The sequence below is a fragment of the Misgurnus anguillicaudatus genome, chromosome 11, assembly GCF_027580225.2.
Source record: "Misgurnus anguillicaudatus chromosome 11, ASM2758022v2, whole genome shotgun sequence".
Lineage (NCBI taxonomy): Eukaryota > Metazoa > Chordata > Actinopteri > Cypriniformes > Cobitidae > Misgurnus > Misgurnus anguillicaudatus.
Window position 1 is genome coordinate 24,938,740 of NC_073347.2, and position 22,689 is coordinate 24,961,428.

Below are 22,689 nucleotides of genomic sequence, written 5' to 3' on the forward strand. Positions count from 1 at the left end.
GTCATGTTTTGTTAATGAAAATTAACTCTTTACATCCAGTTTGTCAAATTGAAAATGACATGCAATACCACCACACATCCATCAGCAAGGCTTAAGCACCCCTTCATCAACACAAACTAGAAATGTGAACCTAATATCTGAATATACGATTAAATTCATGATTTATATCAAGTCATTAATAGAAGAAAAAGTAGTTTTTTATAAGTAGACAACATCACTAAGTAAAACATACAGAATTTACTGCTATGTGTGTCATCCACAAATTTATAAAAAAATGTACATATTAGACACAGTACTGGTTTTCTTTCCTTTCTTTAAACAGAACATATTTTTCCAACAATAATTTTAATTCAGATTAATCTCAATTAATTCTTTTAATCTACAGTTGGTAGTACACCCTGGAATCTGGAAGCAATGATTCCCAATTATGGGTCTATTTATCCCATGTGGTGTTTTTAGAAACATTAAAGGGATATTCCCCTTTTTTTGAAAATATGCTCATTTTCCAGCTCCTCTACATTTAAACAATTGATTCTTACCGTTTTGGAATCCATTCCGCTGATCTCCAGGTTTGTCGCTACCACTTTTAGCATAACTTAGAACAATTCATTGAATCTGATTAGACCATTAGCATCGCGCTAAAAATAACCAAAGAGTTTCAATATTTTTCCTATTTAAAACTTGACTCTTCTGTAGTTATGTCGTGTACTTAGACCGACAGAAAATTAAAAGTTGCGATTTTCTAGGCAGATATGGTTAGGACTATACTCTCATACTGGTGTAATAATCAAGGACTTTGCTGCTGTAACATGGCTGCAGCAGGCAAAGTGATATTATGCAGCACCTGAAAATAGTCCCCTTGGTTACTTTCAATAGCAGGGGAGTATTTTCAACACTGCGTCATATCACTACGCCTGCAGCCGCCATGTTACATCAGCAAAGTCCTTGATTATTACGCCAATTTGAGAGTATAGCTCCTAGTCATATCTGCCTAGAAAATCACAACTTTTAATTTTCCGTTGGTCTTAGTACACGATGTCACTACAGAAGAGTCAAGTTTTAAAAAAGAAAAATATTGAAACTCTTTGACTATTTTTGAGGGCGATGCGAATGGTCTAATCCGATTCAATGGACTGTGCTGAGCTATGCTAAAAGTGCTAGTGCCAAACCCGGAAATCAACTGAATGGATTCCAAAACGGTAAGAATCAAATGTTTTACTCTAGGGGAGCTGGAAAATCAGCATATTTAAAAAAAAAGTTGAATGTCCCTTTAATCCTATAGAAAAAATAGGGTTTGCTGTGAATAAAGGGGTACTTGAGCCATACAGAAGGGGCTTTGAGAGAACAGAAGATAATAAAGGTTAGAAAACAATGCTTTTAAACGCCCTGCATTATTCATCGATGCAGGGCCATCATCTTACATCCATACTGATCGTTGAAAAGCTGTAAGATATTCAGAAACACTGTGAATCTGACCCTGCACAGTGAGAAGCAGACGGCTGCTGGCCGCTCTCAGTTAGACGGTGCTTTGACTGCAACTCTAATTAGAGCTGGAGGAGAACACTGACACTTAATGAGGGGTGTAGAAGACATATGCTCACACACACACACACACACACACACACACACACACACACACACACACACACACACACACACACACACACACACAGAAAGAGCAAGAGAGAATGAGGGAGTATGTAAGTGTATGGAAATTAGCAGGACACGCAGACAGACACACAAACAGCGCAGAGAAGAACAAGCTCTTTGAGAAGAAAGCCAGAAGCGGGCGAGATTTTTCCCTTAATGTTTTACACACAAACAAACAAACAAAAAAAGTGGGTGAAAAATGTGTCTTACACTTTACAGTGTTTACAACAGACTTGACTCCTGAAGTTAATAGCCAAATCTGACAAAACCACTCAGTGTACAGATGTCGGGAGGAATCCAAAATATTATATAATAGGCTATTGTAACATGAAAGTAACAACTTCTATCACCATTACTTACACAGGAAAAGATTCCATAATAAAGTACCTTGGTGTTGTTAAGCTGGGCCAATCCCGTGCAGGCATTTGCCAACAGAAAATCACCACTAAGGACGGCCATCTTGTTTCCAAACTGCATGTCTTTAAGGGGGCCGTCTGAGTTCGTCCACTCCTTCAAATTAACGATCCCACGATGCACCAGAAATGCGGTGTGAATCAACTCTGTGATCTCAGCCAAGTTGCGCTGACTGACAAAAAAGCGAAACAGACATTTACTATTGAACGATAAACAATTTTGATACTGTAATGTCAGAAAAAAGGTACAAAAGCTGTCACTGGGATGGTACCCTTTAAATGGATCATAATATGTTCCATTGAGGTACAAATCAACGCTACCTCAAGTTAATTTACACGTATTTTATGGGGTGGATAATTCGTATTAATTTGTGGACCACATTCATACATTTTGTATGATTTGCATTTGCCCCTGTGATGTTTGGTATATAAAAATACGTTTTTGCATGATTAACTTTGTACGATTTAATATGAATTAGCCAACTTGTAAAATATGGCTTTAACTTTTGTATATTCGGCAGTTTTGCAACTTTGGACCAAATAGCTATTCTCACGTCTTTCTCAGCTGCCATTACTGAACTACAACTCAAACTGACGCACAATCTCAACTTCATCGTTCTTAGCCACCCGCCTCTATTGGCTGATTGGACCTGCAGATTTTTGCAGGAGAAAACGAAACTCTACACAGCAGTCCCAGGCGTAAAACTGAAGCAAAATGAAAATTAAGCGGAAGCATGTAGGAGGGCGGAGCCAGGCTACCAATATGCACCCTTATGTACTTTTTAATAGGGTACCGCCCCGATGACAGCAATTGTACATTTTATTCAAGAGTGTGTGTTGGGTATTTATTGGAGTTCCTTCGGAATCTGAAGCAAAGCTAGTTGAGAAACATTGAGTACTGCTTTACATTAATTCTACTGGGTAGGGTTGCACCAGTCATTCGTAAGTTCTTACTTAAACTGGGACATAAAGTCCAAACTAGAGGATTATTAACTACTAGCTAGTTTATAACCAACTCTAAACTTTATTCGGTTGCACCATTTGTTCTTAAAGGGGCCATGGCATGAAAATCTGACTTTTTCCATGTTTAAGTGCTATGATTGGGTCCCCAGTGCTTCTATCAACCTAGAAAATGTGAAAAAGATCAACCCAGTAACTTAGTTTTGGTAAACCATTCTCTACAAGCACATGAAAAAATAAGTTGTTGAAATTTGACTCTTCTTATGATGTCATAAGGAGCGCTTATTATAATAATACCACCCCTTCTGCACTATCCAATCACAGCACTCCCATTTAGTGCAGAGAAAAGCACAATTGAGTTTTAATTGCAACAAACCACCATCATTGTGATCAGTGTTTGAATTTCATCAGCTCATTTTCATTAAATGATACACCCAAAACGGCACATTTTTGCACACACCTACAAAGTGGCAATATCAACATGCTATAATAAATTATCTATATGGTATTTTAAGCTAAAACTTCACATATGTGCTCTGGGGACACCAAAGATTTATTTGAAATCTTAAAAAAGTCTTGTGCCATGGCCCCTTTAAGGCAGAATGTAGCTAGTTGGTCGTAAGCACTCTGTAAAGCAGTGGTTCTCAAACTTTTTCTGCCATTCCCCACTTTGGAGGTAGGGAAGAGTTCCAAGCCCCACCTGTCCCAATCGCCCGAACAAAATCGTAATCAGCTAGGCTTTAAGTTACCGCGTGACATTTTCTACAGTCTGATTTATTTAAGTTTTAAGCTAGGTTTATGTTTAAATGTGCCATTTTGAGTGTATGGTCAATAAATAATTGAATTAATAGATTTTCTCCCATTTTTCACGCCCCACTTGTAATGTTCCTATTCCCCACCAGTGGGGCCCGCCCCACACTTTGAGAAACACTGCTGTAAAGTAATTCGTTGTCGCATAGAATGACGTCTATTTTTCTTAATCCAATCACAAGCCTTCTAATAGGTAAACAGGAAATAGTCTGAACAGCACGTAATTTTAAACTCATTCTTGACTGGCCTAAACTGAAAGTTAAAAAAGACGTTAAAGCATACATTATCGAACTCAAAACATTACACTTTTATTTGAACATATCTATCCCACATGGAGGAGAAAATAAACAGGAAGAAAATAAAATCTTATTTTAATTAAAGAATACCCAGAAAACAAAAAGTTCTTGAAAACTCATTGACGAACTTGCTTCTCTTCATAATCAATTACAATCTCATCGATTTGATCTAATCTGGCTGACATCTTATTCCGACCGTTATTCATAGACAGAGGCTTCCGTAAATATTTAGTTACAACGTAGTTTTTACGTTTAAACTAAGTTTAATGGTGCAACGCAAAAACATTTAGTAGTGCGTAAGTTGTACTGTAACTTAGTTTCCTATTTACGTCGTAACTAGGCTACGTTGTACGCACAACTGATGCAACCGGCCCCTGGTCTGCTAAATCTTACACTCTCAGATAACTGGTACAAAAGCTGTCACTGGCATGGTACCCTTTAAAAAGGTCCTAATATGTACAATGTAGGTACAGATATGTACCTTTGAGCATCTTTGAGGTACCAATATTTGCACTCTTAGGTACAAAGGTGTACTTTTTTATAGGGTATACCTTTTTCTGAGAACGTATTTTCATGTTTTACAAATTCCCCTAAACAATGTGTAAGGCAGTTAATCTGACAGATAGAAAGAGATAAATATTTAGAGTGCATTAGATCTATAAACAATCCAACTACTATAGAATGCTTCATAAAGAAAATGAGTGATTTTGGCCCAAATGTTCTTCTGCACAATATGAGATTGTCAAGTGTTGACCGTAATGCACTTCACAAAATACCAACCGCCGCTGATTATCAGACAAGCTCGATTATCAGAACGCCATCACATGGACGTTATAATCAAATGTTGATTTGCCGAGTTCAGGGCCATAATCAGCCTGGACCATTGAGGTCCCACTGATCACCGTCTTCAAGGCATAAGAGATATGTGGAGTGCTGATGACCACTTACCCCTCCTTCAGAGCGAGAGAGAAGGAAAGAGGGTGAGAAAATGAAGAAAAGTATCTGCGATGAAACGATTCACTTCAGTTTGTCAGGATGAGAGGAGCTGTGGTCGCGTCGACGACCTGACACACACACAAATACGTGCTGGTCAATGCTTTGATAATTACAATAATTCCTGTTGGCATTAAATGCTGTTCTTTAATGGAGCATCTCCTGAGCTCAATCATGCCCACTGTGTGACACTCTTCTCACATCCAAATTGAGAAGGGCCACTGATCCCAGGCAGTTTCACTTTGGGTGATATGGAGCACTGGGCTGAGTAAATACTGATCACAGGATGAGCTTTACAATAGATGTGGGTGACACTTTAAGAATGTTAATATACACATGCCACATCTTAGGTCAAGGGTTCTAAGATTGCACTTTTTTATTTTTAAAAGCATTCATTAAAATAAACTTATAAAAAGCATTTGAATGAACACTTTTCTTTACTAGTCTTTGTCTCATTCAGTCTTGTACTGGCTGCATTATACTGGCTGTGTGCAGACAGACGTCTTTGAATCGAAATCTCATTTTCCCCCTTAAATCTGCAGCGATGCCGTCTGGGTTTTTTTGAAGTCAGTGGGAGGGGCAGCACAGGGAGTATAAATAGCTGCAGAACTCAGTTGCATAGCAACCGATGCCATGTCGCAGAGGGGTTCCGCCCTCCCGACACGCCCCTTTCTCTGTATGCTCCAATTTCTCGGTTAATTTAACCCTGAAGCTCAGTGAATCGTGTGCCTGCATGCTCACAGCTGATCACCTTAGAGGTCAAGATGTCAGTCAACCAAAAGCATCTTTAGATGATGCTGCATCAGCCAAATGATGCCAAGTGATGAAAGATCAGAGATGGTTCTGCTTCTAAACTCTTTATAGAAGTCATTACAGAAGACACACATACCAAAGTTACCAACACATGACCTCCAGCTCTAGACTTCTCTGCGGTCAGGCTGATGTACTTTGCATTCAGTATGTGGTACTTAGGCATGGGGTCAGATTAACTTAAAGGGGCCATGGCACAAGACTTTTTAAGATGTCAAATAAATCTTAAGTGTCCCCAGAGCACAAATGTGAAGTTTTAGCTCAAAATACCATATCAATTATTTATTATAACATGTTAAAATTGTAGGTGTGTGCAAAAATTTGCCATTTTGGGTGTGTCCCTTAAAATGCAAATGAAGTCCAAACACTGATCACAATGATGATGGTTTGTTGCAATTGAAACTCAATTGTGCTGTGAATTATTTTTTCTCTCTCTCTTTATCTCTGCACTAAATGGCAGTGCTGTGGTTGGATAGTGCAGATTGGGGTGGTATTATTATAATAAGAGCTCCTTATTAGAGCTGAAGATATTTGCCTGAACCTGATGGGGCCTGTCGGGACTCGACGGGTTCGGGCTTCATTTCTAACATTTTACACGGACTCGGGCTTGCGCTCCGGCTTTGTGAGGTAAATGAGCGGTCAAGTTCAATGCTGCTGGATCAGTAGCGCAGGACCGCGCTGAAGCCATTTACAGTGGATTTAATAATTTTCCTCATCAAAAACTTGTAGCCTAATCTTGGTGAGTAAAGGTTTTTCAATGTATAACTAAATATTAATTGAGTCTTAAATACATAATTTAGACAGAGGATATAGACTAATGTTGGCATTAATGGAGAGAAGTGCCGAAGCAAATCCCGCGGAGCCTTTGTCTTAATGTCCAAATACCCATCTTAATTCAGAATGTATTATCTTAATTTAATTCGTTAAGAACTAATATTTTTTATTGGCATGTTGGCCTATATAGTGTATTGCATATGCCTATTTAGAATGAAATGTTACAATGTTACAGATGACTTATTTTATTTCTTTGTTTCAACTTCCAAGTGGCGTGTATTAGTCATGAATAAATAACGTTAAAACCTGTGTAAATGACTCATTCTTGACAAAAGCTGTGTGCGTGCGCACATTTAAACAATGTCGGGCTGTAAACGGGTTCAGGCTTTTAAAAAGCTGTCAATCTAAATGCACGTTTGGGTTCGGGCTGCATTCTGTCGGGCTCCGGTCATTTTGGGCCTAACTTTTAAAGGAATAGTCTACTCATTTTCAATATTAAAATATGTTATTACCTTAACTAAGAATTGTTGATACATCCCTCTATCATCTGTGTGCGTGCACGTAAGCGCTGGAGCGCGCTGCAATGCTTCGATAGCATTTAGCTTAGCTCCATTCATTCAATGGTACCATTTAGAGATAAAGTTAGAAGTGACCAAACACATCAACGTTTTTCCTATTTAAGACGAGTAGTTATACGAGCAAGTTTGGTGGTACAAAATAAAACGTAGCGCTTTTCTAAGCGGATTTAAAAGAGGAACTATATTTTATGGCGGAATAGCACTTTTAGGGGTACTTCGACTCGGCGCAGTAACACCCTCCCTCTCCCATTATGAGACTGAGAAGGGGAGCGGACTTTTCAGGCGAGTCGAAGTACTTCCAAAAGTGCTATTACGCCATAAAATATAGTTCCTCTTTTAAATCCGTGCACGCACACAGATGATAGAGGGATGTATCAACAATTCTTAGTTAAGGTAATAACATATTTTAATATTGAAAATGAGTAGACTATTCCTTTAAGGCCCGATTACAGCTCTACTCCTTATGATATCATTTCAACCAAATTTCAATTACCTATTTTATAAAGTGCTTGTAGAGAATGGTTTACCAAAACTAAGTTACTGGGTTGATCTTTTTCACATTTTCTAGGTTGATAGAAGCACTGGGGACCCAATTTTAGCACTTAAACATGGAAAAAGTCAGATTTTCATTCCATGGACCCTTTAAAAAAAATTGTTCCATGTCTCTTGAAATTTGAAAAGGGTTGAAAAACAGTTAACACAAAGTAAAAACAGTTCTCATTCTATATCTTTTGCTGTTGACGTCCATTGCAATATGTCTTAAACTACTGAAAATCGGTTACTTGATAATATAGAAAACAGCAATATAAATTGGGCCCACCGTTTGGTCCATGCATTAGGGTAGTAAATCACACATTTGTTGCCTTTTATCTATTTACAATAGTACATTTTCCTACACTATTAAATTTTTCTATTAAGCCAATTAATTAAATTAAAGGGTCCTATTTCTGTTTTTTCACAGAGTTTTGTAAAAATGCTGAATCTGGCAAACTAAACGAAAACCACTTGCTTAAGGCTGGTGAGATTTTTCAAGTGAAACATCCTGAAACTCAAACTTGTCAACCAATCAGATCCTCTTCTGCCTACACACAGCAAACCTATGTGGCCCATTAGGTTGTAGTAAAGGCTGCTGAATGCGAATGTCACTTTAATGTTCCACACTGACAGCTTCAAAAAAGTGAAGAGCAATCATTCAAACAGACATCTCTTACACACACCAGCATTTCTGTCTGAAGGAAACACACACACTTATACAACACACATACACACACGTCCAATGCTCCTGGTGCAAACACACAACACTGTGTGTGACTGAAGATAGGGACATTTTACAAATGCTGCATGTCAAAAAGGAGGAGAGCAGCACCGCAATTCATCCATCACCACCATCAAACACACCTCTAACCAGAAACGAGAGCGAGAGAGGGGTGTCGGGGGGGACTGACAACATAGAAAGAGTGATTTTAAAAAAAGAAAGGATGCCAGGACAGAAGAGAAACGGGTGTGCTGCAAGTATATAACTACAGTATACAAAAGAAACACAGTTCTTTTTACAGGGTTAATATGGATCACTTACTATCACCAACTTAAACACAACTTTTCACACCGTCAGCAAAAATATTTAATGTTTAATTGTTTTTTTATTTTCAATTTACATATTTCAAACATCCTGCGTTTTTGTGTTTTGTCCACCAATCTTCAACATTTGCACACACAAACAAACAAATAATCATAAAGGGTCAGTCTTGAATCTATTAAGTCTCAAGGCAACTACATCACCACCCTGTTTCCATGACACCCGCCTCCCAGCTGTGGAACTATGAGGTCACTTCCTGGTAGAGGTACAGGAATGGCTGTGGATCGAAACATGGGGTTGAACAAGCAAGAGAAGGAGAGAGAAAATAAGGCAGTGTGGTGATGAGTACTGGTCCCTCCTCTCAATTGCTTTGACACTCTCTTTCCCTGCTCAGCGAGAGAGAAAGAGTTCATTCACACAGCTTACACACATACACACATACTGCCAAGTACAACAGCCGCTTCTGGTAACTCCCTGGCACTGCAGCCAAAGGATCTGCACACACACCAGCCTGTTAAGAGCAAAAAGCTTTCAGAAAGGCACCAGTGGATGTGGCTGCACGAGTGTGTGCTATGTCTGTCAATTTTGTATCCTTAACTGGATGTAATTTATCCTGCACACTTTCATATCCTGTTTCCGATGATCTGTCTATTACACACAACCACGCACGAAAAAACACAGTTACCATAGATGATGTTTTCCCATAAACCTTGTTCTCTCCAAAATCCATGTTAGTTTTTGAAAATAATTTTCTTTTTTGCTTTCAGAGACAGAAAAAGTTTAAACTTCCTTAGTTTTAGAAAACGGCCTCATGTAACTTCAAGTCAGATCAGTGATATTAGCCAGAAGGAACGGGAATATGAGGAGTCCAAATGCAAAGGCTGCTGAACACCACCTCCATCAAAAATGAGATAATAATGCTCTCTGCACGTATTATGCTGCGTTTACACCAACCGCAGTAGAGGCGTGAAGCGCGAGTGACTTCAATGTTAAGTCAATGTGAAGACGCGTTGATGCGCGTCAGGAGGTCCCGTGGCACTGAAAGCTATGTTTATGCTCGCAAGGGCGCGATGGTCGTGCGCGTTGGGTAACTTTGCGCGCAGCTCCGCATCCGAAAATGACCGAACTCGAGGCGATTCTGTCCGAGCAGGCAAGCCTGTGACGTATCTCTTTGATTAATCCAAGCAAAACAATTTATATATTTATCTGACACTCTGGAAGTAAAGTATGGAAACTTTGCAGTTTAAAACACGAATTCTTTTACATGATTCAGAATGTTTGGCTTATATTTGTATTGAATGAACCACTGGACGAGGAATAAAATACAAACCTTAAGATGTCTGTACTGTTTGTTTAGTAAAAACTTTAATGAAATGATAATGTTTAATAATAGACATATAAAAAAGATTGTTGTTTTATTCATGTTCTCATATTTATATATCAAACTCTGATGGTAAAAGCACCAGGGTTGTTCCAGCGGACGACGACTTCTATCCTGTTCTTTGTGTTTGACTTTATTGCTTGCGTGGCCCCCTGGCAGTTAAAAAAATAGTGCAACAGCGAGCACGTCAACTATAAACGTCTCGTCCGTTTGGTGAGACGCGCGTGCGGTCCGTGGAGGCTTGCGTTGTGGACAAAAGCGCGAGCATAAACAAAGCTGAAGAGGCATTTGGCGCGGAGCGGAAGACGCATTTCCGCCACATTCGCGCGTGAAACTCCGCCAAACTCCACCTCATTAGGCACGAAATTCCGCCAAAGTTCAAATTTTTCAACTCGGGCGTCAACCGCAAATTCGCGTGAACCACAAAACGCTCAATTTGCACCTTTTGCGTGAGCTTCCGTGCTGCGGGACCTCCTGACGCGCGTCAACGCATCTTCACATTGACTTAACATTGAAATCACTGGCGCTTCACACCTCTAACTCGGTTGGTGTAAACGCAGCATTATACGTTCATTAAATACTTTCGTTTTATCCTGGCCTCATGTCATTCAGAAATACTGATTTGTTGGCATTATCCATTAAGAGACTGGAAAAAATGCTAATTTCAGGGTTCCCACACCTAAGTTAACTTTAAATTCAAGGACCTTTCAAGGACTTTCCAATACCATCAAATTTAAGGACTAAATGTTGGAAAACATCTTAAGTGAGAGAAAGGTTACATGATGTTACCTTTTAAGATAAATTGTTACAGTTCCCTTTTGAGGGAACTCGCGCTGCATCACTGCGGTGACACTTTGGGGACACCTCCAGGGGTAAGTGCTTCTGAATGTGTATATCAAATTCAACCAATGGTGAGGCTTAACGACAAAGACAGGGTGTTAATATTATGAAATAATATTAACTAAAGTACATAACATCTCATATTGATTCATTGAAGTCAATTTTATTTATAGTTTGCACATTTGGCAGACACTTTTATCCAAGCCACTTATGGTGCATACATTATATACATTATTTTTTAACAGTACATGTTCCCTGGCTTCGAACCGATGACCTTTTGCGTTGCTAACCCAATGCTCCATTACTGAGTATACAGAAGCACATGTTATATATTTCAAGTGATAAAAATGGAGAATAGACAATAACTTGTTTAAAAATGTTACAGATATTAACAAATATTTTTTCAAATGTTTTCCTTTTTTTCAAATAAATGTCTATAAACATAAAAGTTCAAACTAAGTATCAATACAAAAATGCAACATGCAACAAATATATATCTGTCCTTGTTGTGTGTGTTGAGTTCTTGAAATATTGACATTGTATTGAATATAACATTAGCTACTTTTTTAAAGAGTGTGAGACTGTTTCATATTAACTTTCTGTGCAATAGACACTTTTTGATTAAATATTGAATTACATAAACCATGCACAACAATGGCTTATTCACAACGGTTATTGTTAAAAAAACACAAAGTCTCTTTTGTCCACCAACATTGTCACCAGTAATTTCTTTGATGATATTAACACAAAACTGTCTTCAAACCTGATGCCCAGACACCTAAACCAAATAAAGTTATGGTATATAAAAAACACACATTTCTCCACTTTTAAAATCAAACAAATACACACAAGGACATACCAATATACCTGTACATCCTGTATCTGTACACACATATAATTCTTTCCCTCTCCATTTCCTTTTTTATTGCGGCCTTCTGTGTTTTTAAAACATTTTCACATTTTTCTGGCCTCCCTCCATCCTTACAATACATCATTGTCTCTATCACTTATCTAGTATCTCTATTTCTCTGTGCCAGATGTCTGGTCTGTGTGTGGTAACAATCATTTCTTACTAATGACTAAAGCTACAAGCTGTTAAAGCCCCAGGACCCAAAGAGAGATGAGGAAGCAAAAATCAGAAACAGAGAGAAAAGTAGCTGCAAGCAGCAATAACGGGGTCAAGCCAAAAAGGGCACACAAATGAAGTAAAGTTGAGTTTGGATGAGCAGTGAAAGAACCTAACACCTAAATGCTATAGTAATCCACTAAAATAATCTATGTTCTTGCCCACTGCAATCATCCCTTTCTTATTGAGAATCATGTTACAACAAGTTTGGTTAGTCAAAAGAGCCCACCTACCAATGTTTCTATGATGTTCTGATGCAGAGATATAGCTCATGCAAACTGGTTGCTAACCATTGATTATACAGCCACCAATGATTATACTCCAAGCAATGAAAGGAATAATCCATGATGATTCATGATTTTAGATGTAAGAGAGAGACCTTTACCTGGGGTAGATTCCGCTGACCATACTGTCAAGTGTCGGGCTACTGGTGCTGGAACTTGGGCCGGCTGCTTTTGACATGAGCAACACCACCAGACCTCGCATCTGAAGATTGTTCCGGCTGTCAAACACAAATCCCCTGTAGAGGACACATGAATGTAAATGAGCACATAAAGCATTTATACGCAACAATGAAACACTGAGGTGAAGTCCAGTCCACTGAAACTCTATGGGGCGATTTCCCGGACCGGGCTTATCCTAGTCCCAGACTAAAGTGCCTTGAGCTGCCATTAAAAAAGATTTTGCAAAGACATATCTTTACATATATCAGTGTCACTGCTTTGTCTCAAGATACACACCAGTATTGTTTTTTGTATATGTTTGCAAAAACTACTTAAATGTGCTTATATAAGTAAGGCCTAGTCCTGGATTAATCTAAACCTTGTCCAGAGAACTGCCCCTAAAGGCCAAAGTATAGTCCATTACTTATGGCATGTACACGAGGGTCCACGTATAGTGTGCGTGACGCAATTTGCGTCATCAGAAATGTGCGCGGGTACTGTATGCGCACTGCCGGGTTTTTGAAACCCTGTAAAATGTTGTATGTAGACCAGGAGATGCATTGCATTTTGTCGTAATGCGCATGTGTTAAACATCTGTGTACATGTATGAGTCAAATAAACTATACTTTGCAGTGCTGTGCGTTCGACCGTGCTCATACATTCGCGTAGACAAAAAAAAAACTTTACTCCGGGCTTACCACAGTCTAACAAAATCCAACAAACTGTCTTGTCTTGGGCTAATAGATTTTTCATGACACAACCTTTGTTATCACAAGGTCCTTGTCATGAACCACAGTACCAAATAATTAACACAATCATGTACTGTGGTACTGACATAACATGGCACTCCAAAGTTCTTCACACATGATATTAGCATAGTCCAATGGTTAACATGTGGTGTTACAAAGGAACTATTAAAAGAAAAAATACCAGCTTTGATTTCTATATTTCATGTTTTACTAAAGTGTCCCAAGAGTCACTCATACTGATGACTGTGCTGCTTCAGCAAACCCTTCAAAATGAGAAATAATAAAGAGGAGAAATGTGATTCAGCAGCCTATACAAAACCACGCTGAGAGCTTTCCAAGGCTCTCCTAATCTAAAGTGGTCTCCTCACACCTGGATAAATCACACATCTGGGTCTGATGTGTGAGCATATATCACTTCATAGGGATCAGAGGTGTCTAAATCTCTTCATGGGTCAAAAAGAGGATATGTTAGTTCATTTTCTCCTTTCATAGATGTCTATGAGGAGCCTATGGTCCTTTATACAGAAGTATATTAATAATGAGCCTGATGTTGTGTGATCTTAATCTATGGTGCACCTTCCTCAGGAAGAACCATCTTGCGTATAATTGCAATTAACCATTTAAAAATCTTTTCTTGGAGCTTTGAGTAAACTGCAGTATCAATCTACTAAGAGCCACACTGCCCAAAATGCACACATGATGACAAAGTGAGTCTCAAATGAGCTCTGTGATGGGTGCTATGACAGTTTGACAAAACATCCTAATTGGATTTAAATGAAATACATAAATTTCATAAGTAACTAATTTAATGTTTTAATACAACCTTTTCACCTACCATCTCCCCATCTTTCTCTCTCTCCCTCTCTCTCTCTCTCCTGGAGAAAAAGATCCTGCATCCCACAGACTCTCAAGCTTGTTAATCACAGTGTCATAAGGGGTCTTGAAGGCAGAGGTCATCACTGTTATGAGCTGGTCTGCCTTTTTCAACATCATGATTCATTTGCATCTGAGAGACGGTTGGCGGCTGGTACTCCAAACCTTTACTTTATTGTACTATCTGTTTTTATCTACATATAAAACATATTAGTCAATATATAATTTACATTCTAGGGATACAACAGCACAAAACCTAGTTTCATCTTCATTATTATTAAATCTTTTTATTTCACCCCACACCTGTGTAAAGAAATGGTTTCTTAATTTGTCTGTTTATGGGGAAACGATCAAGAACAGTTAAAACACACTTAATGTCACTTTTGTCAAAAACATAATCACATAGAGCTTAGGACATCACATTGGTACCAGGGACCTGCACTACAATCGCCTTTAGTTGCCGGGCAATGAGGCACAATGCGGTTCCCGTGACGACGGAGGCTGTAATCCCGTCGCCAGGCAGAGAGTCGCTTGTCATGAATCACGACCGTGGTAATCGAGATGAGATGACACCCAGACACGCCCACTACCAAACAGCGGAGAGAAAAAGAGATGGAGAAAGAGAGAGGGGCGGCAGGATATATCATGACAGAATGAAAGAACAGAAAGGAGACTTGTGATTTTTTAAATAAAGACGAAGGAATACATGAAAGTGAAAGCTGGAAGTAAAGGAAAGTGACAGATAACAGCAAAACGAATCAACCAGCTCTCATATACATCAAGTCACATCTTAGAGAACATGCAGTGGTTATCTTCATCCACCTCTCCACTAGCTGTGGACCATTAAAGCAAAATATTCTTGATAATTTTATCTTTTCAAAGTGTAATATTTCTCTTTTTATTAATGTATTTGTTTGGAAATGTCTTAAATTACTTTTTCAAATTAACTTTTCTGATACAAGCCACAGGACAAGAAAGGGACAAAACCCATCTAAATGACCTTCAGTAAACTTTATTGTCAGATAAAAAGCTGCATTAACAGGGCTCAACGCAAATAATTTTATACTGGCCCTATCGGGCCAGTGGTTCAGGATTTCACTTGCCCTGCCAAAAATTTCACTGGCCCCACCAAAAAAATATTTCAAAAGTCAAATATAATTCATAGACCGTTTCATCTGGCGCACATGCAGTGACACAATAAGTGTCTGGTCCGAACTTCCGGTTTCTGTTTGTTTAATGGTCTGACTAGTTGCTGAAACTCTTAAACTAATACCTCGAAAATAACAAATGTTTTGGGTTACTATGTAATCTAGGTGTTGTTTATTTTGCTTGTAATATAAATAAACTACTTTAAAAGGACTTTGTTGTTATCTGGGTGATTCTCACGAAACCATTGAAACACCACGGCACTAATGATTTTAGCTTTAAAATGTGTAATATAGTAACATTAAAAAGCATCAGAATTAACACAATACTGTGTTCTACCTTGCACAATGTGTGATTTCAACATAAATTTTATCTCATTTTCTGCTGAAATTCTCATTACCGCAATGTGTCCGGCTGTGTTTGAACATGCATTATGTTGTAATTTAATCAAATTAACACCAAAATATTAAGAAAAATAAATAAATGGATGTTTTGCTAGACTACTTTAAATGACAGAAAAAATATTTACTGAATATTCATGTATAATAATAATGAAGAAAAATTAGGAAAATGATGTGTCCATGCCTGATGTTCTCATCCTCCGCAACACTTTTTGAGAACAGTTTAAGCACACATACAGAATTTTAATAAAGTTTGATTTTGAGTGACCAAGCACATGGACCAGTTACTTCAAGATGGCTACCAGGTAAGATCATTTTTTTACAGTTAATTTGAAATATTGTCTTGTCAGAATGCTTACACGACATTTTGACTATCATTACCGCAACAGATGCTTATTAAATGTTAATTTAATTAATAGAAGCATAATACTTTGATTTTAAATGCATGTGCAGAATCTCCAAATTATGTTCTTTCAGGTTTGTCATGTCATTTTGAAAATATGTCAGTGTTGATGTTTTCTGACTGTTGCGGTAATGAGATTTTTTAGGACTAATTTTTTTAATTATGTTACAAAAAGTGTTAAATGATAAGTAAAAGTTTTTAAATTAATGTTCCCATTTACTCCAGACTTTGTTTTTCAATGTCTGGTGGGAAAAAAAGAAAATGTAAGCAATTTTTACATTTTCATGCTTGACATTTTTAAAACCAAGTTATCGTGAGAATCACCCATCTATTCATCGCAGAGTTTACCGGAAGTTACGTGATGAGCACAAAAGCCGCGTGTTTATGTTGTTACTGCTGATACATACACATTATTCATCATTTGTTGAGACAATTTTAAATGTAAACTCAAATTTAGTAATTTTATAATAACACACAACAGTGTCCACAACAACCAATAAGGTAGGAGAAACCTCATAACACCGCTGAGAAGTTAACATTCGCGACACTTAAAATATGTCTCGATGGTAACATTGCAAAAGAATACATACAGACAAACGGTCACAGGCAGAAAATTAGTGACAATACTGTTTACTGGCCTGAGCGTCTTTCACGCTGGCCCCGGGCCATACAGGGCAGTCCTTTATGTTGAGCCCTGATTAAAATGAATACAAATTTACATAGTTTTATATTGGCTAAGAAATCAATATATCATTCTACATATGGCCCTAATGTTATTGATTATTAATAGTTTCAAAACAAACTTACAACAAAGGTCAGACTAGAGCAACCTGAAATAATCTGGTCACATGCACCACCCAGAAAAACGCATACACAACATCACTCAATCAGACACAAACTGCGTCTCAAACACACGCGCGCACACACACACAGAGCGCACACATCATTAAATCACAAACTCACTCTACTGCAAAGGGAGGAGCAGAGAGTCATTAAAAAAGACGAGTGGTGATAAGAAATGAAGGAAAGAGGGAATGAAGGAGAGAATGAGTGATGAAACGTTACAGACAAACATGCAGGAGTGTACAGTGAAGTACGCTGAAAATATGTGACAGTTTGCATAGTGTAGCATGTGCACTGTTTTTAATTGTTAGTCGATGCAAACGTGTACAGACAGGCAATTTTGTTGCTTTCTCAATGCATGACTTTTCTCCAGTCTGCACACTTTATTCATTTGAACATAGTTAAACTTCTACACCCACCACAGAATCAAAATTTGTAAGTTAGACCATTGGACAAATCTGGAAGAGGGCAATGTATTTTTTCATAGACTGGAGCATAGAGTGTTTATATTAGCTACAGCGTATGGGAGTTAATGTGGATATAAATGTGCCTTTTGTTGCATGTCATTGTTCAATATGACCATAAAGAAACGGTAACGATTATTGATCAAAACAGCAGATTGTCACTGGAAAATATGTGGCATTACATCACCTCATCATTTTGGGTTTGAAACAGTGTGTGTGCATGCAGGGCAGTTACTTACTTAAATTTAGAGACCCTAAATTTAAGACACAGTAGGTGGCCCCCACATCACAGACGTGTGTGTGGAACTGTTTTCTCGAGTGTGTTTTTGTCAAGGTCTTCCCCTGAAGTGCTGCGGACATCTTCGCAAGCTTGTGCCACAACCCACTCTGAGCTCTGATTCGCTGAGGTGTGTTTTTTAAGAATGAACAGAAAGCCGAACTGGAACGTGAGATGGCACAGCCCGGCTCGCCAGTCTGCCTTGTGGGTATAAATATATTTAGCGCGTCTTAAAAGACGGCTGAATTTGCACTGATGCTGAGGGAGACAGGGTCCCATCCCCTCCCCTGACAAATGGATTGTCATATCAGATTTAGGTGTATAGGTTATTACACCCTTGGGCTACTGTTTCCAGACCAGCACTGTCGTCTGGATGGGCCGGATTGGGTTCCCGAACCCAATCTTTCTCTCTCTCTCCTTCTCTTTCTCAACCAAACACACAAACACCAAGTCCTGCTGTCCTCCTAAACTTTCTGTCATCATAATATGAATGAAAGGATATTTTGAGCAGTAAAAGGGTGTAAAAAGGCAAAACTTCTTAAGGCATAGACTTTTAGAAATTAAGAGATGAACCTGACCTCTATCCCTGTCACAGAGTGGGCTCTCTCTCTTTCCTGTACAATCCCTATTGGTCTAGAGATGCAAATGGCAGCCACAGGGGGGAGCCACCATGAAATTGGCCATGGCTACTTGGAAGACACATAATATTAAAGGTGACTTTTAACTAAATACTACATAAGTACTTCCAGGGTCAATTTCCCTTAAGTAACTTACAGGTTGCTCAATACCTCTCCCATTTCTAGGTTTCCTGTACCTGAGACCTTAACCATTGCCAGCCACTGCATACGTTCTAGTTTAACCTCAGGACTTTAAGTACACACGACGCTTACAAGCGATTGACTACTAAGTTCAGGTTTAAGAATACAAAGTGAAATAACCAATCACTGCCATGGTTTGGTAAATCTTTAAGGTGTGCAGTGTGATTTTTCTTTGTCACCAAACAGAATTGCAAAATTAATGTAAACTAGTCTAAAGCTTACTGGACGGAGAAAATTTGGATAATCCCTTCTAAATTTCTATCCCCAAATTTTATAAAATATGTGAAAAATGGCAAATTTTTATTTCATATAATCATATTTGAAACAATTATGAATCTTATAAAAGTATGTAAAGGCCTGTTTAAATAAAACACTACATCAAATGTCACACATCAGAGCACACACAAGCACTCATTTTTCTCTTTGCTCAAACTTTTTACATTAATGAGTTATTGCAAACAATTGTAATATGCATATTGCCATATTATGGACATCAGTGACATTTCGGTATATTGTGCAACCCAACTTGAATATGTCAGGATGCGCACCCTATGACCTTTCAATGTGCCTTGCCAAGACATTACAAATTCAACAACAGTCTTCAAGGTTTGTGGGGTTTATTTTAAATATTAATTATGTATTTTAATACTCGTCATTAATGATTTTTAGGTCAGACTTATGGTTGTTCGACTTCATGCCGAATGGCGTATGACATCAATGTATTGCCAGAACAATTCGCGGTACTTTGATGTCATACTTTTTTTCTTTTCTTTGATGTCATACGTCAACCAGTCTGCGCAGCGCCTCATGACGTCAAAAACACCTTTAGCAAGTTGATACATCAATTATTACTAGTACTTTATTTTATATTTTATTGTAAATTCTTCCTGGTATTTTTTGTCTTTGATATAATATTGTTACTGTTAAAAATTTGATTTGCTGACTGTCAATAACAAAAATCAATCATCAGTTCCACTATCGTTACGACTCATAAACATGAATGAGTAAGATTACCAAGCAACGTCAGCCTGATCCAATTAATATTCATAATAATGTTGTAAAATAGTTGTTATTAGACATGTACATACCTAGCGGTGTTAAGCAGGGGGTGTTTTGTCCCAACCAGCTTCCTTACGTGTATGGCCACGTTGCTGAGCTCGTCACTGAGCAAACATCGTAAACTCATGAATGAAGTGGGATATCCCACGATTTTCTCCGCATCAGACACCACTTTAGTCCAGTTAGAGGGAGACGGGTTAGATAAAATACTCAGATTCCTCTGTCCAACGAAACAGAGACGCGACCTCCAAGCCATTTTAAAAACAGACACAACTAAAATAGCAGTTATTTAAACACGTCCAAACTCATTGGTATTCCTAGTCAGAGATTTATGATACGTTCTAGGCTTGCAGAGCAGAGTGTCAGTTGAAGCAGTCTGTCCTACCCAATGTCACCTCCTCACAGAAGAAACCATCTCCTCTTTTCATACAGACGTCATTAACGTTTACCAGACAATGAAATTAAGTTAATTAAAGTGAGTTAGTATAGATAACAAGTCTGTATTGAGTTCCCAGTGTTCGGTTTCGACAGTTTTAAACCGACATAACTTGACAGCTTCACCGGGTCGCCATTTTTGTGAATCAGTTTACGATCTGTCGTAAAGACTATGCTGTTAACCCCTTCGTCACCGAAGCCGGCTTCTCAGGCCAGTGATGAAACCTATGCATGAAACCTATCGCATACTGTATTTTTGTGAGTGATAATGCGAGTTTTTTTGGTTAAAATAAACAAAAAAGCTAATGTTTAATGTTTTACTGAGCTAATGTTACTAATAAATCGATGTTTAAAACGGTATAATTACAACAAGAATAACAACAAGCTTATAATAATTATTCATAATTTGAGCAGGGCACAATTTCGCAAAAAAATATCAGTTCTATGTCTTTGACTTCGACACACGTAAAGATCAGTAATACGTTTATATAAGAACGTAAAGTGACTTGCAATTTTGTGTTTTAAACAGAGATGGCACAAGTTAATAATTATTAATAAATTAATAAATAAATGTTTGTTAATTAATGTTTGATAAATAAATTAATAAATGTGTATTTTATTAAAATAATACTAACATTTCTCATTTTCAGATTATAATAGGTAATGGTTGTAAATTAATTTACCATAAATCACTTTCATTTTGTTTAAATCTTTTGTTTTTAGTTGATCTGAACAGCGTATGTCTTATTGCATGCTGCATAGTGATTATTCTGGATTTGGGATAATCCCCATATTGAGATCAGTCCACTTAAATAAATCTAGAGTTCACAATGTATCAACTGTTATAAAGCCAAGAGGGATTTACACTCTAGAGCAGAATCCTTAAAGAGTTAGTTCACCCCGAAATAAAATTGTGTTAAAAGCAAAACATAGGTGAATTATAATTTAATTTGTTTTCCCCTAACCTATGCCTTTTAGAAAACTTGAATATATGGTTTGAGTCGCATATAGTTATTTTATAATACTTTTCACTCTTTTGAAGCTTGAGAAGAGGTGGTCACAGTTCACTCCCACTGTAAACATAAAAGGCAAAACAATACTCTAAAAACATATGTTTTACTTTAATAAACAAAGAAACCAAACAGAAGTTAAACGATATGAGTGTGAGTAAATAATGACAACATTTTAATTTTGATAAAGTCACTATTTAATTATGCCAAAAATTACTACTAAATGACAATGTATCTGCTCTGACACTGCAGCCTTTGTTGAGAGATTTGTGTATTTGTTTCATCCTTTCACAGTGTGATATCTTGTTTTGCTACAATGTTACCATTCTGATAAAAGCTAGATTTCATGAGTGTTGTATCTGAAGCTGAGAAGATCATTTACTGTAGTTCAGCTGAATTACTGTATAATTCTGTTTATTAAATATATTTTTTAAGATCATGTTGAGGATATTAGATATATGGGTGTTTCCCAGACAGGGTTTAGATTAAGCCAGGACTAGGTGTAAGTTATATCAGGATATTTAAGTAGTTTTTACAAACATGCCTTACAAAAACATCACTGATGTGCATCATAAGACAAAACTATGGCATTGATATATATTGTAAAGATATGTCAGTTCAAGCTGTTCTCAGTTAAAACACCGCATATTAGTCTGTGACTAGACTTAAGCCCGGTCTGAGAAAAAATTCCCTAAAAACATGCCTAGTTCAGTTAAACTGATGCCCAGGGTAGCTAAAAAGTTGCACTAGTGTATTGTGCTGTATTATTGACTCTTTATTGCAGTGCACGTCATTGCGAATCTGAGAGTAAAACATATAATAATTCCTTATGGCAATACTCATTCCAGGGATCCAGCTGGCAACCACCTTCCCATATACATACAGCAAGCTGAGAACAGCAGTGAGAATTAAAGAACATACAGGCCTGAAAATAACACTAATGTAAAATGACTGTAAAAATGACTGATATTTGATTTACAGGTATTGAAATGCTTTAAAAATGCAAAGAAAAAAACAACATCACACCCTCACATAGATTAAGCATTCATACATTGATGTGGGCATGAAGTGTTTGTGTGTAAGACTGACAGACAAAAAGAAAAAAAATTAAGGCTCTCTCCTCTTCCTTTGAAATTCAATACATTTGACATTTTATTTAAGACTGGGTCCCATTACTTTAATCAAGAACACATGGCACATGAATCTCACATTTCTCGATTACCTATTTTACAGTGAAATGGCTCAAAAGTTATTAACCAAAACACTGCATACACTGTACTGTTACACTGACAGACCTTATCATCAAAAACATGTCAATTCAAACCATTATTCTTAAATTCTTGAACTGAATACTAAAGCACTCCTTTTTCATTTGCTCTACAGAGAACTTCAGATCATTTCACTACCACACCCACCTCACGCTGCCTCAAGGTTTTAGATATCCTAAGAGGCTGAAGCAACTGTGTCAAAGAATCCATCTACTCTGATCCAGAAGCAGTGACCTGGTCACTTGCTACAAAATGGTTTGGTTTATCCTCGGAAATAGGATTGCTGAAATGGC

General features: G+C 37.7%; 1 protein-coding gene across 1 annotated transcript in view; it reads right to left on the reverse strand.

Annotated features, from left to right (window-relative positions):
- The window catches only part of pdss2 (prenyl (decaprenyl) diphosphate synthase, subunit 2), a 33,152-nt gene extending 12,859 nt beyond the window's left edge, over nt 1–20,293 (reverse strand). The window contains exons 1-3 of the mRNA XM_055169399.2: nt 19,713–20,293; nt 12,593–12,727; nt 2,038–2,236 (exon numbers count right to left, since the gene is read on the reverse strand). Of these exons, the coding sequence (XP_055025374.1) occupies nt 2,038–2,236; nt 12,593–12,727; nt 19,713–19,939 (561 nt within the window). The 5' untranslated portion in view covers nt 19,940–20,293. The remainder of the gene's footprint in view (nt 1–2,037; nt 2,237–12,592; nt 12,728–19,712) is intronic.
- Between the last annotated feature and the right edge of the window lie 2,396 nt (nt 20,294–22,689).